At 34.4% G+C, this 22566-nt stretch overlaps 1 protein-coding gene across 3 annotated transcripts in view; it reads right to left on the bottom strand.

Annotated features, from left to right (window-relative positions):
- Positions 1-2384: 2384 nt before the first annotated feature.
- Positions 2385-22566, bottom strand: part of LOC149785851 (putative ATP-dependent RNA helicase TDRD12) — a 313410-nt gene continuing 293228 nt past the window's right edge. For all 3 annotated transcript variants that reach the window (XM_089979811.1, XM_089979813.1, XM_089979812.1), the window contains 5 exons: positions 21907-22056; positions 21402-21515; positions 15475-15634; positions 5059-5155; positions 2385-2558 (listed from right to left, as the gene is read on the bottom strand). In XM_089979811.1, coding sequence (XP_089835937.1) covers positions 2407-2558; positions 5059-5155; positions 15475-15634; positions 21402-21515; positions 21907-22056 — 673 coding nt within the window. In that variant the 3' untranslated portion in view covers positions 2385-2406. The remainder of the gene's footprint in view (positions 2559-5058; positions 5156-15474; positions 15635-21401; positions 21516-21906; positions 22057-22566) is intronic.

Consider the following 22566-nt stretch of genomic DNA (forward strand, 5'->3'; position numbering starts at 1 on the left):
AGGCATGTGACAATAACAAACAGTAAGATAATCGGAAAATTATGAATAAATTCACCAAATTTCACAAAAATGTTTTATGTACCATATAAAACAACCTTCTGATTTACTATACCACTGAAATAAGATCGATGAGGATGAAATTTAAGTATAAGATTAAATGGACTCTATGGAGAATATCTTAACTGATGGTGAAAGTAAAAACTGGTATGTCCTGGTATAATAGTAACCATCTAACAGGTAGAAAGGAGAGTACTATAGACAGAACAACATTTTTTGTTTTTCCTCGAGGGCTGGATTTCGAGGTAGCAGAAGTTATCCTAAGGTGATGTTATCAGGTAATGTATCTTATGGAGAAATGTGACAAGGTAAGATATGCTAAATAATACAGATGTGATAAGAATCCAGGTATATCATTCTATCAATTCAAGACAAACAGTAGTATTGTACTCGAAGGTTTCCACTCAATATTGCAATTAATCTATCAAAGGTTTAAAACCCTCTGTACAGATACTAAAGTGGGTACTCACCAGTTATTATGTACTTTTGCAAGAGTGATGTATGTAAGGTGAAGTTGTTTGCATTTAAAACATGCACAGTAGAGAAAATGTTGGCATACCTCTACACTACTTTAATGTAATGTGGCTGACATTTCTTTGGATAATGTACTTTTGGAAATTGTACATAATCTAAGCACATTGCTAACTAAAATGACTGCTCCCTTGTGCTAAAAAAATCAGCCTAAATTAGTCTGAAGTACACTATCCATATCAGCTATTAAACTAGAGAAAATGAATTTTACCAGACCAGACAATACTAGCTTCTGAAATTGCAATGAATGAATTACAAAATATAAAAAATGTAAAAAAAAGTTATCGGCTCTTTTTATAGAATTTACCTCTGAAGTTCAGGAAGTGAAAATGACCAAGTAGAGCTAGCACTTTTTTGAAAGGTGCAGATCTGTAGTAAGGCCATGCTGTATACTCTATAACCAATATTACACACATCAATCATACACCAAAATAGAGGGAATTAAAGGTTCTATGAACTATACCTAAGATATACAAGGTCTTTTTTTAAATAGCCAATATAACAGTGAGGAAAGCCAGGGAAATTCTTTATCTTTAAAATTCTAACCATATGCAAAAACTGTAGAGCACCAACTAAAGGGTTTCCATCAAAGGTCTTAAACCCTCTGTACAGAACCTAAAAGGGTTTCTATCAGAGGTTTCAAACCCTCTGTCCAGAATCTAAAAGGGTTTCTATCGAAGGTTTCAAACTGCTGTGTATTTACAAACCCATCCTGTGCCTACTTGCATCAAATCTGTTGTAAATACAAAATGGCAACTTAACTTCCTGTGATTGATTCACTCAACATTAATGATGCAATTATGTCAGAGAAGGGACTAGTTTCCCTACAAAATTATATTAGTACACTGCACACACGTCCACATAAAAAATTAAAAAAATGTGTCAAATTTGGGGTTTAATTGGATCATACATAAATCTAGATAAATCAAGGCTGATTTTATATGTGGTTTTTGGTACCATGTGCATTATGTAAAACCGATATGGTAATTCTTACTATCCATCAAACATTTTAATTCTATCCATTTTATGTCATGATTAACAAAAGATTTTTCAGTCTTGCTTAGACTCTTCCCACTGATGATGACGATAATAATTATCATCACAGTGCTTTTGTTTTAGCTTTCACAATCAAAGTGAACAATGAAAAAAGGGACGGACATCAAGTGTAAATATAGGGTGCATGGGGTGGGTTAAGTAGCTGAATACACATTTAATAACCGCTAATGAGTTCTTCACATTTCTGTATAATTACACAATTTTCAATGCATTCAATCTCTGAAAGATCATTTTAAAACACTGCTCCAAATGGTTTAAACATGCATCACACACCAGTAATACCACTGTGCATCATATCACTGACTTTTGCATGTGAACACATTTTTGTTTAAACATGGATCAGAATAAAATAAGATTCTTGATTTTAAAAATGAGTTACAGTTCTTTGGATAAACAATGGTGAAACTTTGAATAAAATTCTCAGTAAACTATTGACGCAGTGATTTTATTGCATGTTAAATGAAATTTCTGTTCAGCTTTAAGCAAATATCTGAATGCCAATTTTGAAATTTTAAGTTCATTACAGACTTTGGAACCTGCTTTTCCATAATTAATTCTATCTGTGAAATGATGCTTTTTATGCACCTAGTATGCCTTTTGCTTGCTTCTTTTTCTATCATTGATCACATTTATGAAGGAGTATGAAAAACTACTATGTTTGATATTGTAATGATGTTACATGTACATGGTATTCCCAGTGCTCAGTTAGTAAGCTGAAGTGACTTGACTTAACACAAAAACATGGTGTGATGTGACTTGTATTTAATCAAATATGCTATAGGGGTCAGGTTCGTCATCACGATAATCTATCAGACTATTTTCGCTACTTTCATCATCCGAATCAGTTGCTGGAATGGTTGGATCTAGCGGCTCCCTCTGCCTCTGTATGGGGGGTAGACACCGCTTCTTCCTGTCTGTAATATAGAGGAACGTTTCATTCAGATGTTATTCAAACTTAAAACCCGGATTATTTGAATTTTACCCTAGCCCAAAATTGTAACATGTGCTTCATTTAACTTCTTCCTCTGCTCTAAAACTGAAATGCTAAGGACTTACAAAATGCTTCACACTATACCACAATTTAACTTTGAAATAACATTTTTATGAGTGCATAACATCGATTCAGAAACTTCTCCTTGAAATGAAATATAATCATTGCCATGAAACTGGGAATTAAAAAATTAAATCTTGTTTTTATCCAAATAGAGGACTTTTGAAAAGGATGATGTTCACAGAATCCCTTAATATTATTTTCAAGCTTAAAAACGCTCCTTCTGTTTATGCATCAGACACCTGTAGATGTGCATATGCACAAGAATTAACAATAAACACCTGTAGATATGTATATGAATGTGAGAATACTAACACCTGTAGATGTGTATATGCATATGAGAATTAACATTAAACACCTGTAGATGTGTATATGCATATGAGAATTAACATTAAACACCTGTAGATATGTATATAAATGTGAGAATACTAACACCTGTAGATGTGTATATGCATGAGAATTAACATTAAACACCTGTAGATGTGTATATGCATATGAAAATTAACATCAAACACTTGTAGATGTGTATATGCATATGAGAATTAACATTAAACACCTGTAGATGTGTATATGCATATAAGAACTGACATTAAATACCTGTAGATGTGTATATGCATATAAGAACTGACATTAAATACCCGTAGATGTGTATATGCATATGAGAATTAACATTAAACACCTGTAGATATCTATATGTGAGAATACTAACACCTGTGGATGTGTATATGCATATAAGAATTAACATTAAAAACACCTGCAGATATGTATATGCATATAAGAATTGACATTAAATACCTGTAGATGTGTATATGCACATGAGAATTAACAATAAACACCTGTAGATATGTATATGAATGTGAGAATACTAACACCTGTAGATGTGTATATGCATATGAGAATTAACATTAAACACCTATAGATGTTTATATGCATGAGAATTAACATTAACCACTAGGCTACCGGAGTGGTCTACACATGCAGTAGTATTGATACAACATCAAAGTAACTTAGGCAAAATCCTTATCAACAGAGCAGCATCCATTTACAGCTCTCAAAGGTCATGTACATGCAATTTCATTGATGTTAAAAGTATAATGGCAAAATTGTTCTAAAAATCTAGCTGTGATGTGTGCATGTGATCTGGGACCTCTCTGCATGATGGAAGGGGGATGTTTTAAAACTGCTTGTCCTGAAATAAACCCATTACGTTTTTTTAATATTCATGTTGACAACCTGTAAACCACTAAAAGCTCTATATAATGTCAGCTTTGCCAGTCTCTTTACTTTAAACAAGGATATCCAAAGCATTTTGTCATTTTTTTCCAATACATTTCACTAATGTGGTTGGAGATGACTACTGTTTCCTCACTACTGGTGAAACATAATTTAAACTACATCAAGTGTACTTGTGTCTTGTTGTATACATGCCAATATCTGATCAGCATATTAAATCCAGAGTAGCAATTAGTTAGGATTAAAGTGAAATTTTGTTTTGTTACTAAAACAGCACTGACAAGCTGCGTAACTGGCAGTTACCAAGATACCAGGTGAAAACTAGATACCAAGGTACCAGGTGATAACTAGATAATAAGGTACCAGGAGAAACCTAGATAACAAAGTACCAGGTGAAAACTAGATAATAAGGTACCAGGTGAAAACTAGATACCAAGGTACCAGGTGAAAACTAGATACCTAGGTACCAGGTGATAACTAGATACCAAGGTACATAGTAAAAACTAGATACCAAGGTACCAGGAGAAAACTAGATAACAAGGTACCAGGAGAAAACAAGATACCAAGGTACCAGGAGAAACCTAGATAACGAGGTACCAGGTGAAAACTAGATAATAAGGTACCAGGTGAAAATTAGATACCATGGTACCAGGTGAAAACTAGATACCAAGGTACAAAGTGAAAACTAGTAAAGCCTTGAGCATTATTTTATGTTCAACTGAAGTCATTGGGATGGTTCTGTCTGTCACTGATGATGATCAAGCTTTTAAAAAGTGTAACAAAGTTTAAAACATATTTTTTTGGTTTCTTCTTTTTTAAAAACAGACTAATTATTCTATAAAGTTAAGACTTACCTGACTCAACATCAAGACTGGTTATCACCAACTTTCTTGTTAAAGAAAGCCAACTTCATTATTGTGTATTGTACAGAAATGTAAGAACAGTTATAAAGAGTATCATTTCATTTTATAAAAGACTGTAAATGTTTGGTATATTTTGTAAATCTGACAGCACTAGCAAGAAAATTTATTTTGGTATCATTAAGGATATTATATGTCAATAGACAGCTTGTAACCTTTACCAGCAAAGAGGGTGTGAAGGAGAGAGAGAAAGGCAGAGGGACAGATTACTTTTCTTGAAGGTCAAAGGTGCGGCCTCATCTTCATCCACCTCAGAGTCATCAGAACTGTCCACAAACCTCTCAAAGTCCACAGTAAGATTGGCAGGCTACAAAGAAATGAAGTACTGTCAGATGAGACCATTATGAAGGTCTTTCCAATACACATGATTAATATTATCAATCTATGAATAATCCACCTACTTTACAGCATGATTTCTCACTATAATATGTGATTCTGTGACAATAAGAAACTAGAGGCCCATGAATATCATATCTGCTGGTGATTTGTCATTTGAAAAAAATACTGAAGGCACTGATGCAATTTGGTACACTACTATGGAAAAGTTTTTGAGAACTCAACTCAAGGTTTCTCTATCTTAAGTAATGAGAGCATTATTTGAATGAAAAATAAATTTAAAGAATAAAAAAAAAACAATAAAACTTTATTGTCAGTTTAATTACTGTCAAATCTGGTCATAAAGTGCTGAGCAACTTTTGAGAAGCTGTTCAAAGACTTTTCCATTTTTTTTATGTAATGTCTGCCATATTTGAAGGCTGATTAATAATACTTTATGCCAGGATTCTGTCTGTCAAATTAGGTCTGATTCTCCCCCAGCATTTTTTCAATAGAAGTCATTTCAATATCTCTATTTTCAGTAACAGCAGCCACATTATTTGATGGCAGATTTTTTTTTTTGTGGGTTTAACAAGCCTTCTTACAGCACATGACAGCCAGCATATTTGGCAAAGGAAGAACCTAGGAAGATCTTGAAAAGGACCAATGACCCACGGGAAGCAACAGGAAAACTTTCTCATATATCCATGTTGGCTGAATAGAGATTCAAAGCCATGTGGAAAGAGGTGAGATGTGAGTGATCTGTAACGGTGAGTGCTTTAGATCACTTGGCCATCAAGCAGGCATTTGATCACAGAAAAACACTGCATGAACAAATCTGAAAGGCCTTGATGCCAGGATGATGTCAGTTCTACTAAGCTGTTCTGGATAGAAGTTTGTGTCCAGGACTTTTTCAGGAAGCAGATTCCATTCAAAATGAGTGCCAGATTGTCCATAGCTCATGGGTCAAGGGCAGGAGAGCCAAAAGTGGGCAGATTGTTGTTGTTATAGGGTTAAACACCATTTTTTCAGCACAAGATAGGCTATACATGGCAGCCAGTATAAATAGTGGAGGAAGAACCAGGGAAAACACCGGAAAGAATCAATGACCCACAAGAAGCTACTGGCAAGCTTTCTCATGTACCCACATTGGCCGAGCCTGAGACTCGAACCCACACAGAGGTGAGATATTGTTGTTGTTGTTGGGTTAAACGCCATTTTTCTGCACATGATAGGCTATTCATGGTGGCCAGTATTAATGGTGGAGGAAGAACCAAGAAAAACCCTGGAAAGAACCACTGACCCACGAGAAGCTACTGGCAAGCTTTCTCACATACCCACATTGGCTGAATCTGAGACTCGAACCGGTGCAGACAGAGGTGAGATGGCAGTGATCCATAATGGTGAGTGCTTTAGACCACTTTGCCACTTGGGGTCCCCATGGGCAGAATGTGATTCCTTCTTGTTGCAAAGGGATCTATCAGCACCCCTAAAGTGTGTAAATCTGTTGAAAGATATAAAGAAGGGACCCCTTGGTGTACAGAACCTGCGCCCCTCTTGACTGATAACCAGTCAGAAACACTATCATGGAATTGTATAAATCCCTCTGCTATTTATTAAATACATGTACTGGGGTTTCATTTTTTGTGTACAACAATACCAGAGAGTGATTTATGTATATTGTACAATATCATCCTATGCCACACATGTGAAGTGCTTTCATTGGGAAAAACTGATATTCATCAAGCACAAAGATGATGTAGGGCTACATTGTCTGTGTATAAATGCCTCCCCATAGGACGAAATCTTTACATATGGAATGTCTTGTCAGTGAGCAGTCTTCTAAAGGACTTGTAAATCTTCAGCTGTAGAGGTATGTGAGTTAATCATTAATTTCTTATGTATATTATAGGTTATACATATTGTACTACCACATTTACTTTTTGTATATTTTCTATGTAACTCCGGCTTGTGAAGTATAATGCAAATATTTTCTATTCCTGTATGTGACTTAACAGGAGATTTATATTAGCAATTAAGAAATGTTTAGTACCATCAGACACAGGTAGGTTCACTTCTGAACCGATTTACTGCTTCGTAATGTTGTGCCGATAATGTAATTTGTATAGCTTACCATATATAATGTCATTATGTGTTATCATACATGCCTGTGACATTCTCAGTACACGGTGTTATATTTTCAGCTGATCAGAGCTGACCGTGGCAGCTGTGGAGCTGATCCTTGGTTATCAGAACTGACCGTGGCAGATCTGGAGATGACCATGGTGGTTAGGGTTGACAGGGTGCCAGCTGTAGAGCTGACCATAGGAGTTGACCATGATGGCTGTGGAGCTGGTGATGGAGCTCGCAATGAAGCTGGTTGAATGGTGGCCATGCAGCTTATTGAACAGTGTTATTTGTTGAGTAGCATGTGGTCGGGCATTGCTGACTGATTGGTGGGCACTGATTGCTTGATTGACCAAGGAATTGAATGGTGGTCAGTGACTACCTGTAATACTGACTGCTTGATTGACCAGTGTGACTGGTAGCCAAGTATGCTAGTGCCAGAGTGTTTTGTGCAACTCCATATATGTAATCTTTTAGCTGTGGAATAATTTTGGGGTTTGTTACACCCAGTGTTTTGGGACTGTAAAGATATTTTGTACAATATCTTTCCCATCATTTCATCATTTTACTACTTGAGTAAAGTACCTCATTTTTCACTATTTGAGTGAATACATAATTTTACTATATGAGTAAAGTACATCATTTTTACTATTTGAGTAAAACACATTCTTTTTTGCGTGTGAAATTACCGTGAATCATTTTTACTATCTGAGTAAAACCCATCGTTCTTTTCGTGTGAAATTACTGTGAATCATTAACCTTTGTCCTTGTACTGTTTAAGGTCATTTACTTGTATTCACATTTATTATTAGGTCTGTGCAGATTGTGTCAGTTAGTCCAATATTTGGATCTTATACACACATGTAATAATCATAATTCTTTTTCCATTCAAGTCATTCATCAATAAACATTGTATTTGTATCACTATCAAAAGAGTTCTGTTATAAAACTGAAATCCAACCTGGTTATCTTGCTACAAACACAGAGTCTGCAAGGAATGTGTCTGATCTGGACCGTTAATTCGCACCAGGAACACCAGCAGAGAAAGTCCCACACCAGGATGCATAAATCAGGCGATTTGGTTCCCCTCATCTGAGGAGGTGGGCGACTACTGTAGAATTATCTGGCATTATGAGGATCAAATTCCAGCACAGGTTCTCTGGGCTCCAGTTTATATAAACCATGGAGAAGTGAAGCAACAGGTTAGCCCTGCCTCCATACTGGATAACTGTCATCGGTGCAAATCAGAACCTCTAATTCAGATACTCCTTGGAGTAGATAATGATTCTCAATTAAATTTAGCAAACATATATCTTAGATCTGTCCAAAAACACAATACAATCAAATGTCTTAAAATGTCTCAACCACAGTTAGTCCACTAATACTAAGCTACCAATCTATCAATGCTTTAATAGGTCAGATTTCAACCACTGCCCCATTATTTAGCATTTCTGTAGCAAACAAAACTCAGAAAAAACTGAAGAAATACAATATTGGGCACTAAACTGGTGTTTAATGACTTTACTAGATCCCATGATTCTCTGCTTAGAAAAGCAGACCTTCCAACTCTTCACATTAGTAGATTAAGACACTTGGTAACTGATGTAAACAAGATACTTCACAAGAAAAACCACTGAGTTACTTGAGTAATCTGGTCACTTTCAAAATCTGCAAATACAATATAACAAACCAAAATCTGGCAACAGTACCAAGTATTTTGACCACTAGCCAGGTATGGTAATCTCTTTTTCAAATTTGATGCTCCGAGAGTCTGGAACAGCCTGCCCAACGAACAACATTAATTTCTGATCTCAAAGAATTCAACAGGCAGATTCAGACCAGGCTGCACTGTAAATGTGCATTATATCTATTTAGCGGTCAACGGCACTTCAGCTATTGTATTACCTTCTACACTCCAGCACTTAATGAACATGATAACATCTTGTAGAGAATGCTGTGATGAGTACATCAAAGATGAAAGATCACCTGGAAACTATCCAGAAATTCTTCTTTCGCTTGAATGAAGCAAATTAGACATATAATTCAAGTAAAACTGAGTTTTGCCAAAGTCTGTCACATTTTTAGGACATATTGTGGGATATGGTCAAGTCAAGCTTGTAGAAGCTAAGACGAAAGCTATATCTAAATTCCCTGTACCTGTCAGTAAAAAGCAACTGATGCAATTTTTGGGGTATGGTTGGATATTATCAGAAATTTTGCTTAACTTTGTCCATAATTGTTGAGCCCCTGACCAATTTATTAAGTAAGAAAGTAAAGTTTTATTGGTCTTGCATATATCAGGAGGCTTTTGATAAATTAAAGGCCATACTTAAAAGTGCACTAGTTCTTTCAGCTGCAGATTTCAATCAACCATTACAAATTTCTGTTGATGCAAGTGACATAGGGGTTGGTGGTGTATTAATTTAGGAAGATAAAAATAGTGTCAATCAGCCACTGTGATATTTCTCTAAAACATTAAATAATCACCAGAGAAATTATTCCACTATCAAGAAGGAATGCTTGGCTTTAATTTTGGCTTTACAAAACTTTGAATTGTGTATTAATTCTGATCCTTTATGATTATTATATTTACTGATAACCCCACCCCCTTACTTTCATCAACAAAATGAAGGAAAAAAACATCAGAGAATGTTGAGATTGACTTTAATGTTGTACGAATACAACATCTATATTTGGCACATCAAGAGAAAAGAAAATTTAATTGCAGATGCAATTTCACATGAATAGGATTTTTATATTATTTTATTTTGTATAAATTTTTGGACATTCATTATATATCTTCCTGTGTAATTTCTTTTGTTGTTATTGTTTCTGTGTCTGATTAATATGGAAAAAGAAAGCTTCATTGCATAAATATTTCTTTTCCTGAGGTGTTATGCATATCTATATTTGTTGCAACTACTCGTACATGATTTGTAACTACTCGTACATGATTTTGTCTAATTTTTGTAAGTTTTATTCATTGCTGTAAATTGCACTGATTATCTATAGCTGGATTTTGTATGTGCAAAGGGTATTCTCTGATATATCAAAGAACATTAAATCACATAGGATCTATAAATAGATGTTTACGTATATGTTGACAGGAACTAATAATAAAATTTTAAATAAATATGTTTACAAGATTCATCCTTTTACTCACCGGATGGATCGGCCATGTGGTATCTTAGAATAATTAAGTTAATTCTTATTGGATGATTTAGGTCACGTGAACAGATATTTTTAATTAGGTTGAGTAGCAAGGTCTATCATGTAGGGTTCACTGCGATATATAGTCATAATAGACTCTTTAAGGTGTATATACAAAAAGAAAACTGAGCAATAAGATTGATTCTTATTTCGGAAGTCATTCCTTCTTGTGTTCCTGTTGTAATATCAAATCTGCAGATGTGTCTTATGTTGTCCTTAGATATTATTTGAGAGGAAAAACATTTGTTTGGATTATTCAGTGGAAATAGAAAGTGCTCATTATTTGGACTATAATATCATTCTGGAACTGTTGTAAATTATTCAAAGGAGTTCTGGACAATGCCATTTTGACATCCCTATTCTTGGCGGACCAGTACATTTCTGATTCTGAAATTTATATGGAACGTTTCATTCTTCTGGACTTTAATATAACTTTTTCAGGATTACTTTGAATTCAGTTCATAATCCTTTAAGTTTCTCTCACATTTTCATTCTATAACTTTGATAATTTAATTATTTATTAAGTTTTACAAAACTTGTTGGTTTCGCTTCTTCCTGTTACTTAATTAATGACCATAGAGTCTTAACACCTTTGCATATTCAAAAAGACCTAACAAATACTCTCCTTTTTCCAAGTAAATTCAATGAAATCAGAGTCTCATCAAGGCTAAGCATGTCTATGTATACAGATGGTCTGAAAGATGGCGCTACCACTGCAACACTATGAAATGTCCTAAAATAATTTTTTTAATGTTTACAGATTGTCTTTCCACACTGAAAACCTTATAAAATCTGAAATTTGACAAGCCATCAATACCCCAGATCTTAAAGGAACATCATTTCGCTCATACAATCTGGAAAATGTATTCTGTATTGCTGACAGCCTTTTGATACTGGTATTAAGGTAATGAAAGGGAAGATGAAGCAGCCAAAGCTGTCATGAAGCAGCCAAACTGTCACGAAGCAACCCTATCAGAACGAAGATTTCATACATTGACTTAAAAATACTGAATGAATTTGCATGTTATTTATACTTGGCAAAATATGTGGAATGCAAACTCCACAAACAAGCGGCATAACATCCAACCATTTCTGGAGAGTGGTACTGTGCTGATCAAGTACAGGTTATACATACTTGAATGCATATTGTGTTGATCAAGTATAGGTTACACATACTTGAATGTATATTGTGTTGATCAAATATAGGTTACACATACTTGAATGCATATTGTGTTGATCAAATATAGGTTACACATACTTGAATGCATATTGTGTTGATCAAGTATAGGTTACACATACTTGAATGCATATTGTGCTGATCAAGTATAGGTTACACATACCTGAATGCATATTGTGTTGATCAAGTATAGGTTACACATAACTGAATGCATATTGTGTTGATCAGATATAGGTCACATATACCTGAATGCATATTGTGTTGATCAAATATAGGTTACACATAACTGAATGCATATTGTGTTGATCATGTATAGGTTACACATAGTTGAATGCATATTGTGTTGATCAGATATAGGTTACACATACTTGAATGCATATTTGTTGATCAAATATAGGTTACACATACTTGAATGCATACTGTGTTGATCAAGTATAAGATACACATACCTGAATGCATATTGTGTTGATCAAGTATAGGTTACACATACTTGAATGCATATTGTGTTGATCAAGCACAGGTTACACATACCTGAATGCATATTGTGTTGATCAAGTATAGGTTACACATACATGTATGCATATTGTTTTGATCAAGTATAGGTTACACATACTTGAATGCATATTTGTTGATCAAATATAGGTTACACATACATGAATGCATATTTTGCTGATCAAAGTATAGGATACACATACCTGAATGCATATTGTGTTGATCAAGTATAGGTTACACATACCTGAATGCATATTGTGTTGATCAAGTATAGGTTACACATAACTGAATGTATATTGTGTTGATCAATTATAGGTTACACATACTTAAATGCATACTGTGTTGATCAAGTATAGGTTACACATACCTGAATGCATATTGTGTTGATCAAGCATAGGTTACACATACTTGAATGTATATTGTGTTGATCAAGTATAGGTTACACATACTTAAATGCATATTGTGTTGATCAAGCATAGGTTACACATACATGAATGTATATTGTGCTGATCAAGTGTAGGTTACACATACTTGAATGCATATTGTGTTGATCAAGTATAGGTTACACATACTTAAATGCATATTGTGTTGATCAAGCATAGGTTACACATACTTGAATGCATATTGTGTTGATCAAGTATAGGTTACACATACTTGAATGCATATTGTGTTGATCAAGTATAGGTTACACATACTTAAATGCATATTGTGTTGATCAATCATAGGTTACACATACATGAATGCATATTGTGCTGATCAAGTGTAGGTTACACATACTTGAATGCATATTGTGTTGATCAAGTATAGGTTACACATACTTAAATGCATATTGTGTTCATCAATCATAGGTTACACATACTTAAATGTATATTGTGTTGATCAAGTATAGGTTACACATACTTAAATGCATACTGTGTTGATCAAGTATAGGTTACACATACCTGAATGCATACTCAAGTATAGGTTACACATACCTGAATGCATACTGTGTTGATCAAGTATAGGTTACACATACTTAAATGCATATTGTGTTGATCAAGCATAGGTTACACATACTTGAATGCATATTGTGTTGATCAAGTATAGGTTACACATACTTGAATGCATATTGTGTTGATCAAGTATAGGTTACACATACTTAAATGCATATTGTGTTGATCAAGTATAGGTTACACATACATGAATGCATATTGTGCTGATCAATCATAGGTTACACATACTTGAATGCATATTGTGTTGATCAAGTATAGGTTACACATACTTAAATGCATATTGTGTTGATCAATCATAGGTTACACATACTTAAATGTATATTGTGTTGATCAAGTATAGGTTACACATACTTAAATGCATATTGTGTTGATCAATCATAGGTTACACATACTTAAATGCATACTGTGTTGATCAAGTATAGGTTACACATACCTGAATGCATACTCAAGTATAGGTTACACATACCTGAATGCATACTGTGTTGATCAAGTATAGGTTACACATAACTGAATGCATATTGTGTTGATCAAGCATAGGTTACACATACTTGAATGCATATTGTGTTGATCAAGCATAGGTTACACATACCTGAATGCATATTGTGTTGATCAAGTGTAGGTTACATATACTTAAATGCATGCCTCCTGGGAGCATTTGACCAGAGCGCATACCATTAATGTCACCTGACAGTGGAACTAATTATTTTTGTCCAACATATAGACTTTCACAAGCACAAGTCTTCAAAAGGTCATCTGAAATTAGGAACTTCATATACTACTCAAGAAAGTCTTAGACTTTGTTAGGAAATGTAGTTAATATAAGAAATTTTTACAATATACTTTTAGAATTTTATTTTATTTTGCCTTTATATTTTATTTTATTTTCATTTTCAGAATAAAGACATTTTTACCTTTTTTTGTACTACTTCATGTTTACATTTCTTTGAAAGGATTTGCCTTCTTAGTTTTTGTTTCATTCTTCCTTCTCACATTTTTTAACTTAACGTTTGTGTTTGTGTGCTGAGGATAATACACCATACTGTGACAAGATAATACACCATACTGTAATAGGATAATACATCATATGGTGATAGAATACACCATACTGTGACAGGATAATACACCATACTGTCATAGGAATAATACACCATACTGTGACAAGATAATACACCATACTGTCATAAAATACACCATACTGAGATAAAATACACCATACTGTTATAGGATAATACACCATACTGTGACAAGATAATACACCATACTGTGACAGGATAATACATCACATTGTGACAGGATAATAGATCACACTGTGACAGGATAATTCATCACACTGTGTTGGCATACTAAACCATACTGTGATTGAATAATACACCATACTGTGACAGGATAATACACCATACTGTGATAAGATGAAACACCATACCACAATAAGCTAATACACCATACTGTGACAGGATAATACTCCATACTGTGATAAGATAAAACACCATACTACAATAAGCTAATACACCATACTGTGACAGGATAATACACCATACTGTGATAAGATAAAACACCATACTACAATAAGCTAATACACCATACTGTGACAGGATAATACTCCATACTGTGATAAGATAAAACACCATACTACAATAAGCTAATACACCATACTGTGATGGGATAATACACCATACTGTGATAAGATAAAGCCCATACTGTGATAAGATAAAACACCATACTACAATAAGCTAATACACCATACTGTGACAGGATAATACACCATACTGTGATAAGATGAAACACCATACTACAATAAGCTAATACACCATACTGTGACAGGATAATACTCCATACTGTGATAAGATAAAACACCATACTACAATAAGCTAATACACCATACTGTGACAGGATAATACTCCATACTGTGATAAGATAAAACACCATACTACAATAAGCTAATACACCATACTGTGACAGGATAATACACCATACTGTGATAAGATAAAACACCATACTACAATAAGCTAATACACCATACTGTGATGGGATAATACACCATACTGTGATAAGATAAAGCCCATACTGTGATAAGATAAAACACCATACTGCAATAAGCTAATACACCATACTGTGACAGGATAATACACCTATCCTAGATTAATACTTTTTATTCAAATAATAAAGCAAAGAAAAACATGTTTACAGCTCAATCTCAAATCTGTATTCGTTATAAAAGCAATATTTTTCATTACTAAAATCAATAACAGATGGTTCTTCAGTGCAAATAAAACTGTCTGAAAAGTAATTATTCCTTTAAATTTGGCTACAAACCTTTTCTTTCTGATGCACAAGTCTTGGCCATCTTCCCTTCTCCAGTTTCTTTAGTGAGATAAGGACTTCACGCTGGTGAGTGACCATGCGACTTTTGTTGGGAATTATCCTACCATACAGATCATAGTCAAAACTGTAACACCGTTCATCTACAGTAGCCCTAAATCAAATAAATATTAATGATTAACTTATTTCATTCTATCAATTTTTCTATCACAGCATTTCTACAGAGTAACACAAAGTTTGGCATCAGTGCAAACAAAGTTTTCCTAAATAATATCAAACTACGCTATGGGATTCTGTCATGAAATTTTCATGAATATTATAAAATCACCATATCTGCTGCACATGTTCTTCTGAATGTTTGTTACATCCTTACTGAAAAATACTTTTGCAAATGTACTTTCTTTGCACAATTTTTGAAAAATGCATATTCACTAAATATTGGTGAATTATTATGTTTAAGGATTGAAAAGGGTTAAAAAGAACTTTACATTTTTATGATTCAGAGAGTTTTGTCATTGTTGTTTCATCCCCTTTAATTTTATTGGTTACTGCAGACAGGAAGGATTTATTTTTACCATGTATAAGCATCCATGTCACAGCAATGCACCTTACCATGTTCCTTAGGCTGTCTATCTTAACCCTGCACTCAATGTTAATGACCAGACTTTTGGAATATAAAAAAAGTTTGCACAGGCAAAATAATGTTTGGTTTGAAATTTAGAAGGATGAAAGGGATTAATCTTCAGCAGGATAGTACCTGTGCCAGGTAAAATACTTTTTAAAACTGAAGTGGGTAAGATTGACAATGGACTGGAGTCAGGCAATAGTGACAATACTCCATGGTCCAGCCCCTCAATTGTTATAATACTTATGTTAGTATAAAATTAAAATGATCATGGTTGGATAAGTTTTTAGTTGTAATTTTTACCTAATCACTCACAAAGTTAAAATTAAGTCCAAAAGACAATTTGATATTAACTTTATGAGTGATTAGGTATAATTTATACTCATACAAATACCAGGCTAAAATCATTTTCTTATCTTCATATGGCACAAGAATACCTAGCTCCTGTTTTGCTAGCCATGGGTCATCAATTAACCTATTTTACCACTGATGTAAACTATATGTATCAATAAAACTCTGGCTTACAAAGATGACACAGCCCATACATAATTGCAACACATAAACCTGGCTTACAACAATGACACAGCCCATACAGAATTCAACACAAAAAACTGGCATGCATAGATGACACATCCCATACAGAACTACAACACAAAAACTGGCTTGCAAAGATGACACAGCCCATACATAATTGCAACACATAAACCTGGCTTACAACAATGACACGGCCCATACATAATTGCAACACATAAACCTGGCTTACAACAATGACACAGCCCATACATAATTGCAACACATAAACCTGGCTTACAACAATGACACGGCCCATATAGAATTCAACACAAAAAACTGGCATGCATAGATGACACATCCCATACAGAACTACAACTCAAAAACTGGCTTGCAAAGATGACACAGCCCATACAGAATCGCAACACAAAAATCTGACTTACAAAGATGACACAGTCCATATAGAATCGCAACACAAAATAGTGGCTTACAAAGATGACACAGCCCATACAGAGCTGCAACACAAAAAACTGGCTTGCAAAGATGACACAGCCCATACAGAATCACAACACAAAAAACTGGCTTGCACAGACAACACAGTCCATACAGAATTGAAACACAAAAATCTGACTTACAAAGACGACACAGCTCACATAAAATCGTAAAACAAAAGAACTGGCTTACAACGATGACACAGCCCATACAGAACTGCAATTAAAAAAAAACTGGCTTGCATAGATGACACATCCCATACAGAACTGCAACACAAAAACTGGCTTACAAAGATGACACAGCCCATACAGAACTGCAACACAAAAAACTGGCTTGCACAGACGACACAGTCCATACAGAATTGAAACACAAAAATCTGACTTACAAAGATGACACAGCCTATCAAACATGTTTTAATGTTTTGTTCCTAGTGACATATATTGGATTTGAAGAGTTGCCTTCCTTAGTATGTAATACCATCTAACCAATAGTGCGTACCAGTGGTGTATTGTAAATCAGCTGAAAATGGTGGAGGCAATTGACTTAAAAAAGATACTTTGTAACTTTAACATCAAAAGTATGACCATTTACCAGAGGGAAGCCATTGCAGGTGTATTTAAGTGAAAGGTATTTGTACAAACACGGATAGTGGACAACTGCTTATTTATCAGTCCATTCAAGCTGTGTTCCCTTTGATCATGTAGGAACAGTGTTCAAATCTGAAGAACTTAATTTAGATTGGATTCAGTAGCTTGCCACCACATCCAATGAAATTCACAGGCCTGAAGCTCAGAAATATCTGCTCTATATGCCATGGTGTAGATAGGGTTATCACATCAGAACCTTGGCTAACAAAGATGCAATAAGCCAAGATGGTGAAGAATTCTTATTTCTGCTGGCTGAATTGACTGTCACACACCAGCTGCTTTGCAATCTTCCAAGTTAAATTTTGTAATAATTTTTCAGATTTAGGCTAGCAAAAGATGCCATACAGGTCACTGCATAGCTAGAGTCCATACAGAAAGCATGCAAGTGATAAGACATAAACATGTCTTCTTTAGCTGGTAATAAGAATGTCAAAAAATATACTTACAGTTTTACATTTTGAATTTCCTAAAAATGTACTTTCTTAGTTCTGCAAATCTGAATTACATGAACTATGTCATGCGTTCTAAAACTTGATCACACGCTGCGAACTGGTACTGTCATTTTTTTAGCATATTTTTGACAATTTCCACTGAAAGATTTCATTTTTTCCCACATTACTTCCCACATTACGATTCCAAACATTCAATGACAGAACAGAAACAAACATGCAGCTGATTCAAGCACATCCCTCCATGCTCAAATCACATGTACTTTGTGTGAATTGACACAGCTAATAAATCCAGTCCATGACAAGCAGATTTGAGTATAATCAACAAAAAACCTAAAATCCATCCTTTCCTGACCAACCTGACAAGTTGTTGCAATATATATTCATTCAAAACACAACTAAATTTCAATTTTAAGTAGACCAAATTGACAATTCTGTTACAAACTAGTGTTGAGTGCACAACAAAGTGCAAGGTCACTGGGTGGTGCTACATGTGCATTAATACTGTTATTATGTATTGATGAAACTATGGCCATGTATTCATTTTGGAATACTGCATAAATTCAATTAATTTGTTTCTTAAGAGTATATTTGTATAATTAAGCCTAAGGTAGAATAACAAAATGAGTATATAATAAAATGGTTACTGCTTTTGCATGGGAAAATACGAACTAGTTTTTTCTAGCACTGCACTCATACCTCATTATTCTGATTTTTTTTCTTCATATTAATAATAATAATAATGGGGAGCATGTATAGAGCCTAATCTTTAGAAGCTCCAAGTGCTTTGCAACATTAGACAACACCTATAACATAAAAAACATATATAATGATATGATCACAAAAAACAAACAACATGAAATTAGAAAACATAAAAAACATGCTGAAAATATTTAAGGTAGGAAACATTATTAGGTCTTTAAATTTGTTCTTGGAGTTTGTTGTTTCCCATACAAATGCAGTAACCTGTACTATATCCCTTGCATTACACTGTGACAGCTATATCCCTTGTAATACATAGCAATAGCTGTATCCCTTGTATTGCATGGCAATAGCTATTTTCCTTGTATAACACAGTGACACTATATCCCTTGTATTACATAGTAATAGCTATATCCCTTGTATTGCAGAGAGACAGTTCTATTGCTTGTATTACATAGTGACAGCTATATCTCTTGTATTTCGCAGTGATAGCCATATCCCTTGTAGTACATAGTAATAATATTATCCCTTGCAATACATAGTAATAGCTATATCCCTTGTATTACATAATGACAGCTATAGCCCTTCTATTACACAGAGACAGTTCTATCTCTTGTATTACATAATGACAGCTACAGCCCTTGTAGTACATATTAATAGCAATATCCCTTGTAGTACATAGTAATAGCAATATCCCTTGTAGTACATAGTAATAGCTATATCCCTTGTATTACATAGCAATAGCAATATCCCTTGTAGTACATAGTAATAGCTATATCACTTCTATTACACAGAGGCAGTTCTATCCCTTGTATTACATAATGATGGCTATATCCCTTGTAGTACATAGTAATAGCAATATCCCTTGTAGTACATAGTAACAGCAATATCCTTTGTAGTACATAGTAATAGCTATATCCCTTGTAGTACATAGTAATAGCTATATCCCTTGTAGTACATAGTTATAGCAATATCCCTTATAGTACATAGCAATAGCTATATCCCTTGTAGTACACAGTAATAGCTATATCCCTTGTAGTACATAGTAATAGCTATATCCCTTCTATTACATAGAGACAGTTCTATCCCTTGTATTACATACTGACAGCTATATCCCTTGTAGTACATAGTAACAGCAATATCCCTTGTAGTATACAGTAATAGCTATATCCCTTGTAGTACATAGTAATAGCTGTATCCCTTGTAGTACATAGTAATAGCTATATCCCTTGTAGTACATAGTAATAGCTATATCACTTCTATTACACAGAGGCAGTTCTATCCCTTGTATTACATAATGATGGCTATATCCCTTGTAGTACATAGTAATAGCAATATCCCTTGTAGTACATAGTAATAGCTATATCCCTTGTAGTACATAGTAATAGCTATATCCCTTGTAGTACATAGTAATAGCTATATCCCTTGTAGTACACAGTAATAGCTATATCCCTTGTAGTACATAGTAATAGCTATATCCCTTCTATTACACAGAGACAGTTCTATCCCTTGTATTACATAATGACGGCTATATCCCTTGTAGTACATAGTAACAGCAATATCCCTTGTAGTATATAGTAATAGCTATATCCCTTGTAATACATAGTAATAGCTATATCCCTTGTAGTACACAGTAATAGCTATATCCCTTGTAGTACATAGTAATAGCTATATCCCTTCTATTACACAGAGACAGTTCTATCCCTTGTATTACATAATGACGGCTATATCCCTTGTAGTACATAGTAACAGCAATATCCCTTGTAGTATATAGTAATAGCTATATCCCTTGTGGTACATAGTAATAGCTGTATCCCTTGTAGTACATAGTAATAGCTATATCCCTTGTAGTACATAGTAACAGCTATATCCCTTATAGTAAATAGTAATAGCAATATCCCTTGTATTACATAATGACAACTATATCCCTTGTGTTACATAGTAATAGCTATATCCCTTGTAGTACATAGTAATAGCTATATCCCTTGTAGTACATAGTAATAGCTATATCCCTTGTAGTAAATAGTAATAGCAATATCCCTTGTATTACATAGTAACAGCTATATCCCTTCTATTGCAGAGACAGCTCTATCCCTTGTATTACATAATGATAGCGATATGCCTTGTATCACACAGCGATAGCAATATCCCTTGTAGTACATAGTAATAGCTATATCACTTGTATTACTTAATGACAGCTATATCCCTTGTATTACATACTGGTTCGATAATACTTAAAAGAAATGTTACCTCAAGTTTTATCAGGAATTGTACAACTTGCTGTACATTATTTCCAAGATCTTTCTGTTCCTAATCGCCACTATGGTACTAAGAGCAAAGGGATTTTAGCATGAAAAATAAAGTTGTTGTGCATAAGTAATATTTCTTCCAAATTTTACTCAAATTTGGTTGGAATCAGACATAACGGAACAAAAAACCCTATTTTAATATCTCCTCCTTTTTCTTCAAAGAGTGGGACAAGTTCTGAAGACTTACTCAAAATGAACACTTTTCTCGTCCATTCTGACAGGACTGCCATTTACTCCATTGACCTTGACACTCAAAAGGATTGCAAAGCTGTTCTGGGACCAACTGACCTCTGGAAGAATTCTGAGAAACAGAAGAAATATTTTGTTTAAGAACAAAAATTCTCAATTGTAGAGCTAGCTGATCATTAAAAATATGAATTCATAGAAACAGTGTCTGACCTTGGACTTGTATAAAGACGTACATATATTACTTTTAAAAAGCTTGAATAGTACAACAAAAAATCTTAATATTGTTAATGCTTACATCCTTGCCAAACAAGTGACACCAAATGGATGAGAGGCAATAGGAATACAAAAACATAATTATAAACTGAATTAGAGTGGATCCATTCAAGAACACACACATTCACATGCATGCATACACACATATACATGCTCACACACACGGCAAATAACATCTCACTTGAAATGGAGATACTGTAACAAACTATGCAAATATTTGTTGAACTGACCTTGACTGGTTGTTAGTCTGCTGATCAGCTGAGTGTTCTGGAATGACCGCTGTACTGGACATTGGTTCCTGGGGAATCCTGACCACCAGTGAACTAAGCAAGTCCTTACATAACTGTCTTGTAGTGGACAACAGCTGTCTCTGCAGGATCCTGATAATGATGCAGACATACAGATGGGATCAACACCTGCTTTGTACCTCTGCAGTCCTAGATTCAATCTCTGGTACATACATATGTGTCAATATGGATAAGAGATCAAGTATCAAAGTTCAGTGATTTCCTTGGCATTAAAGACTAAAACACTACCCTTGGTGGACACCTTACCTATCAATTGTAGTGGTACTACATATTCAGTTGAGAGACCTTGTGAAATCATTGTTTAACAGTGGGACTTCATGACATCTTACCCTTCCTGGGTACCTTTACTTTAATACTAAGTTGTTAGAACTTCTGAAATCAAGCAGTGTGACTGCAGGACCAAATCTTTCCCATCAATGGCATGTGTATTTCATATCAAGCCATGGGAACCCATGTAATCAATGTGAAAGATAGTGACCATAGGACCACATCTTACCCATCAATGGCATGTGTATTTCATATCAAGCCATGGGAACTCATGCAATCAATGTGAAAGAAAGTGACCATTGGACCAAATCTTTC

Source organism: Sinohyriopsis cumingii, chromosome 13 (assembly GCF_028554795.1).
Source record: "Sinohyriopsis cumingii isolate HCF-2022 chromosome 13, ASM2855479v2, whole genome shotgun sequence".
In the NCBI taxonomy this organism is placed as follows: Eukaryota; Metazoa; Mollusca; class Bivalvia; order Unionida; family Unionidae; genus Sinohyriopsis; species Sinohyriopsis cumingii.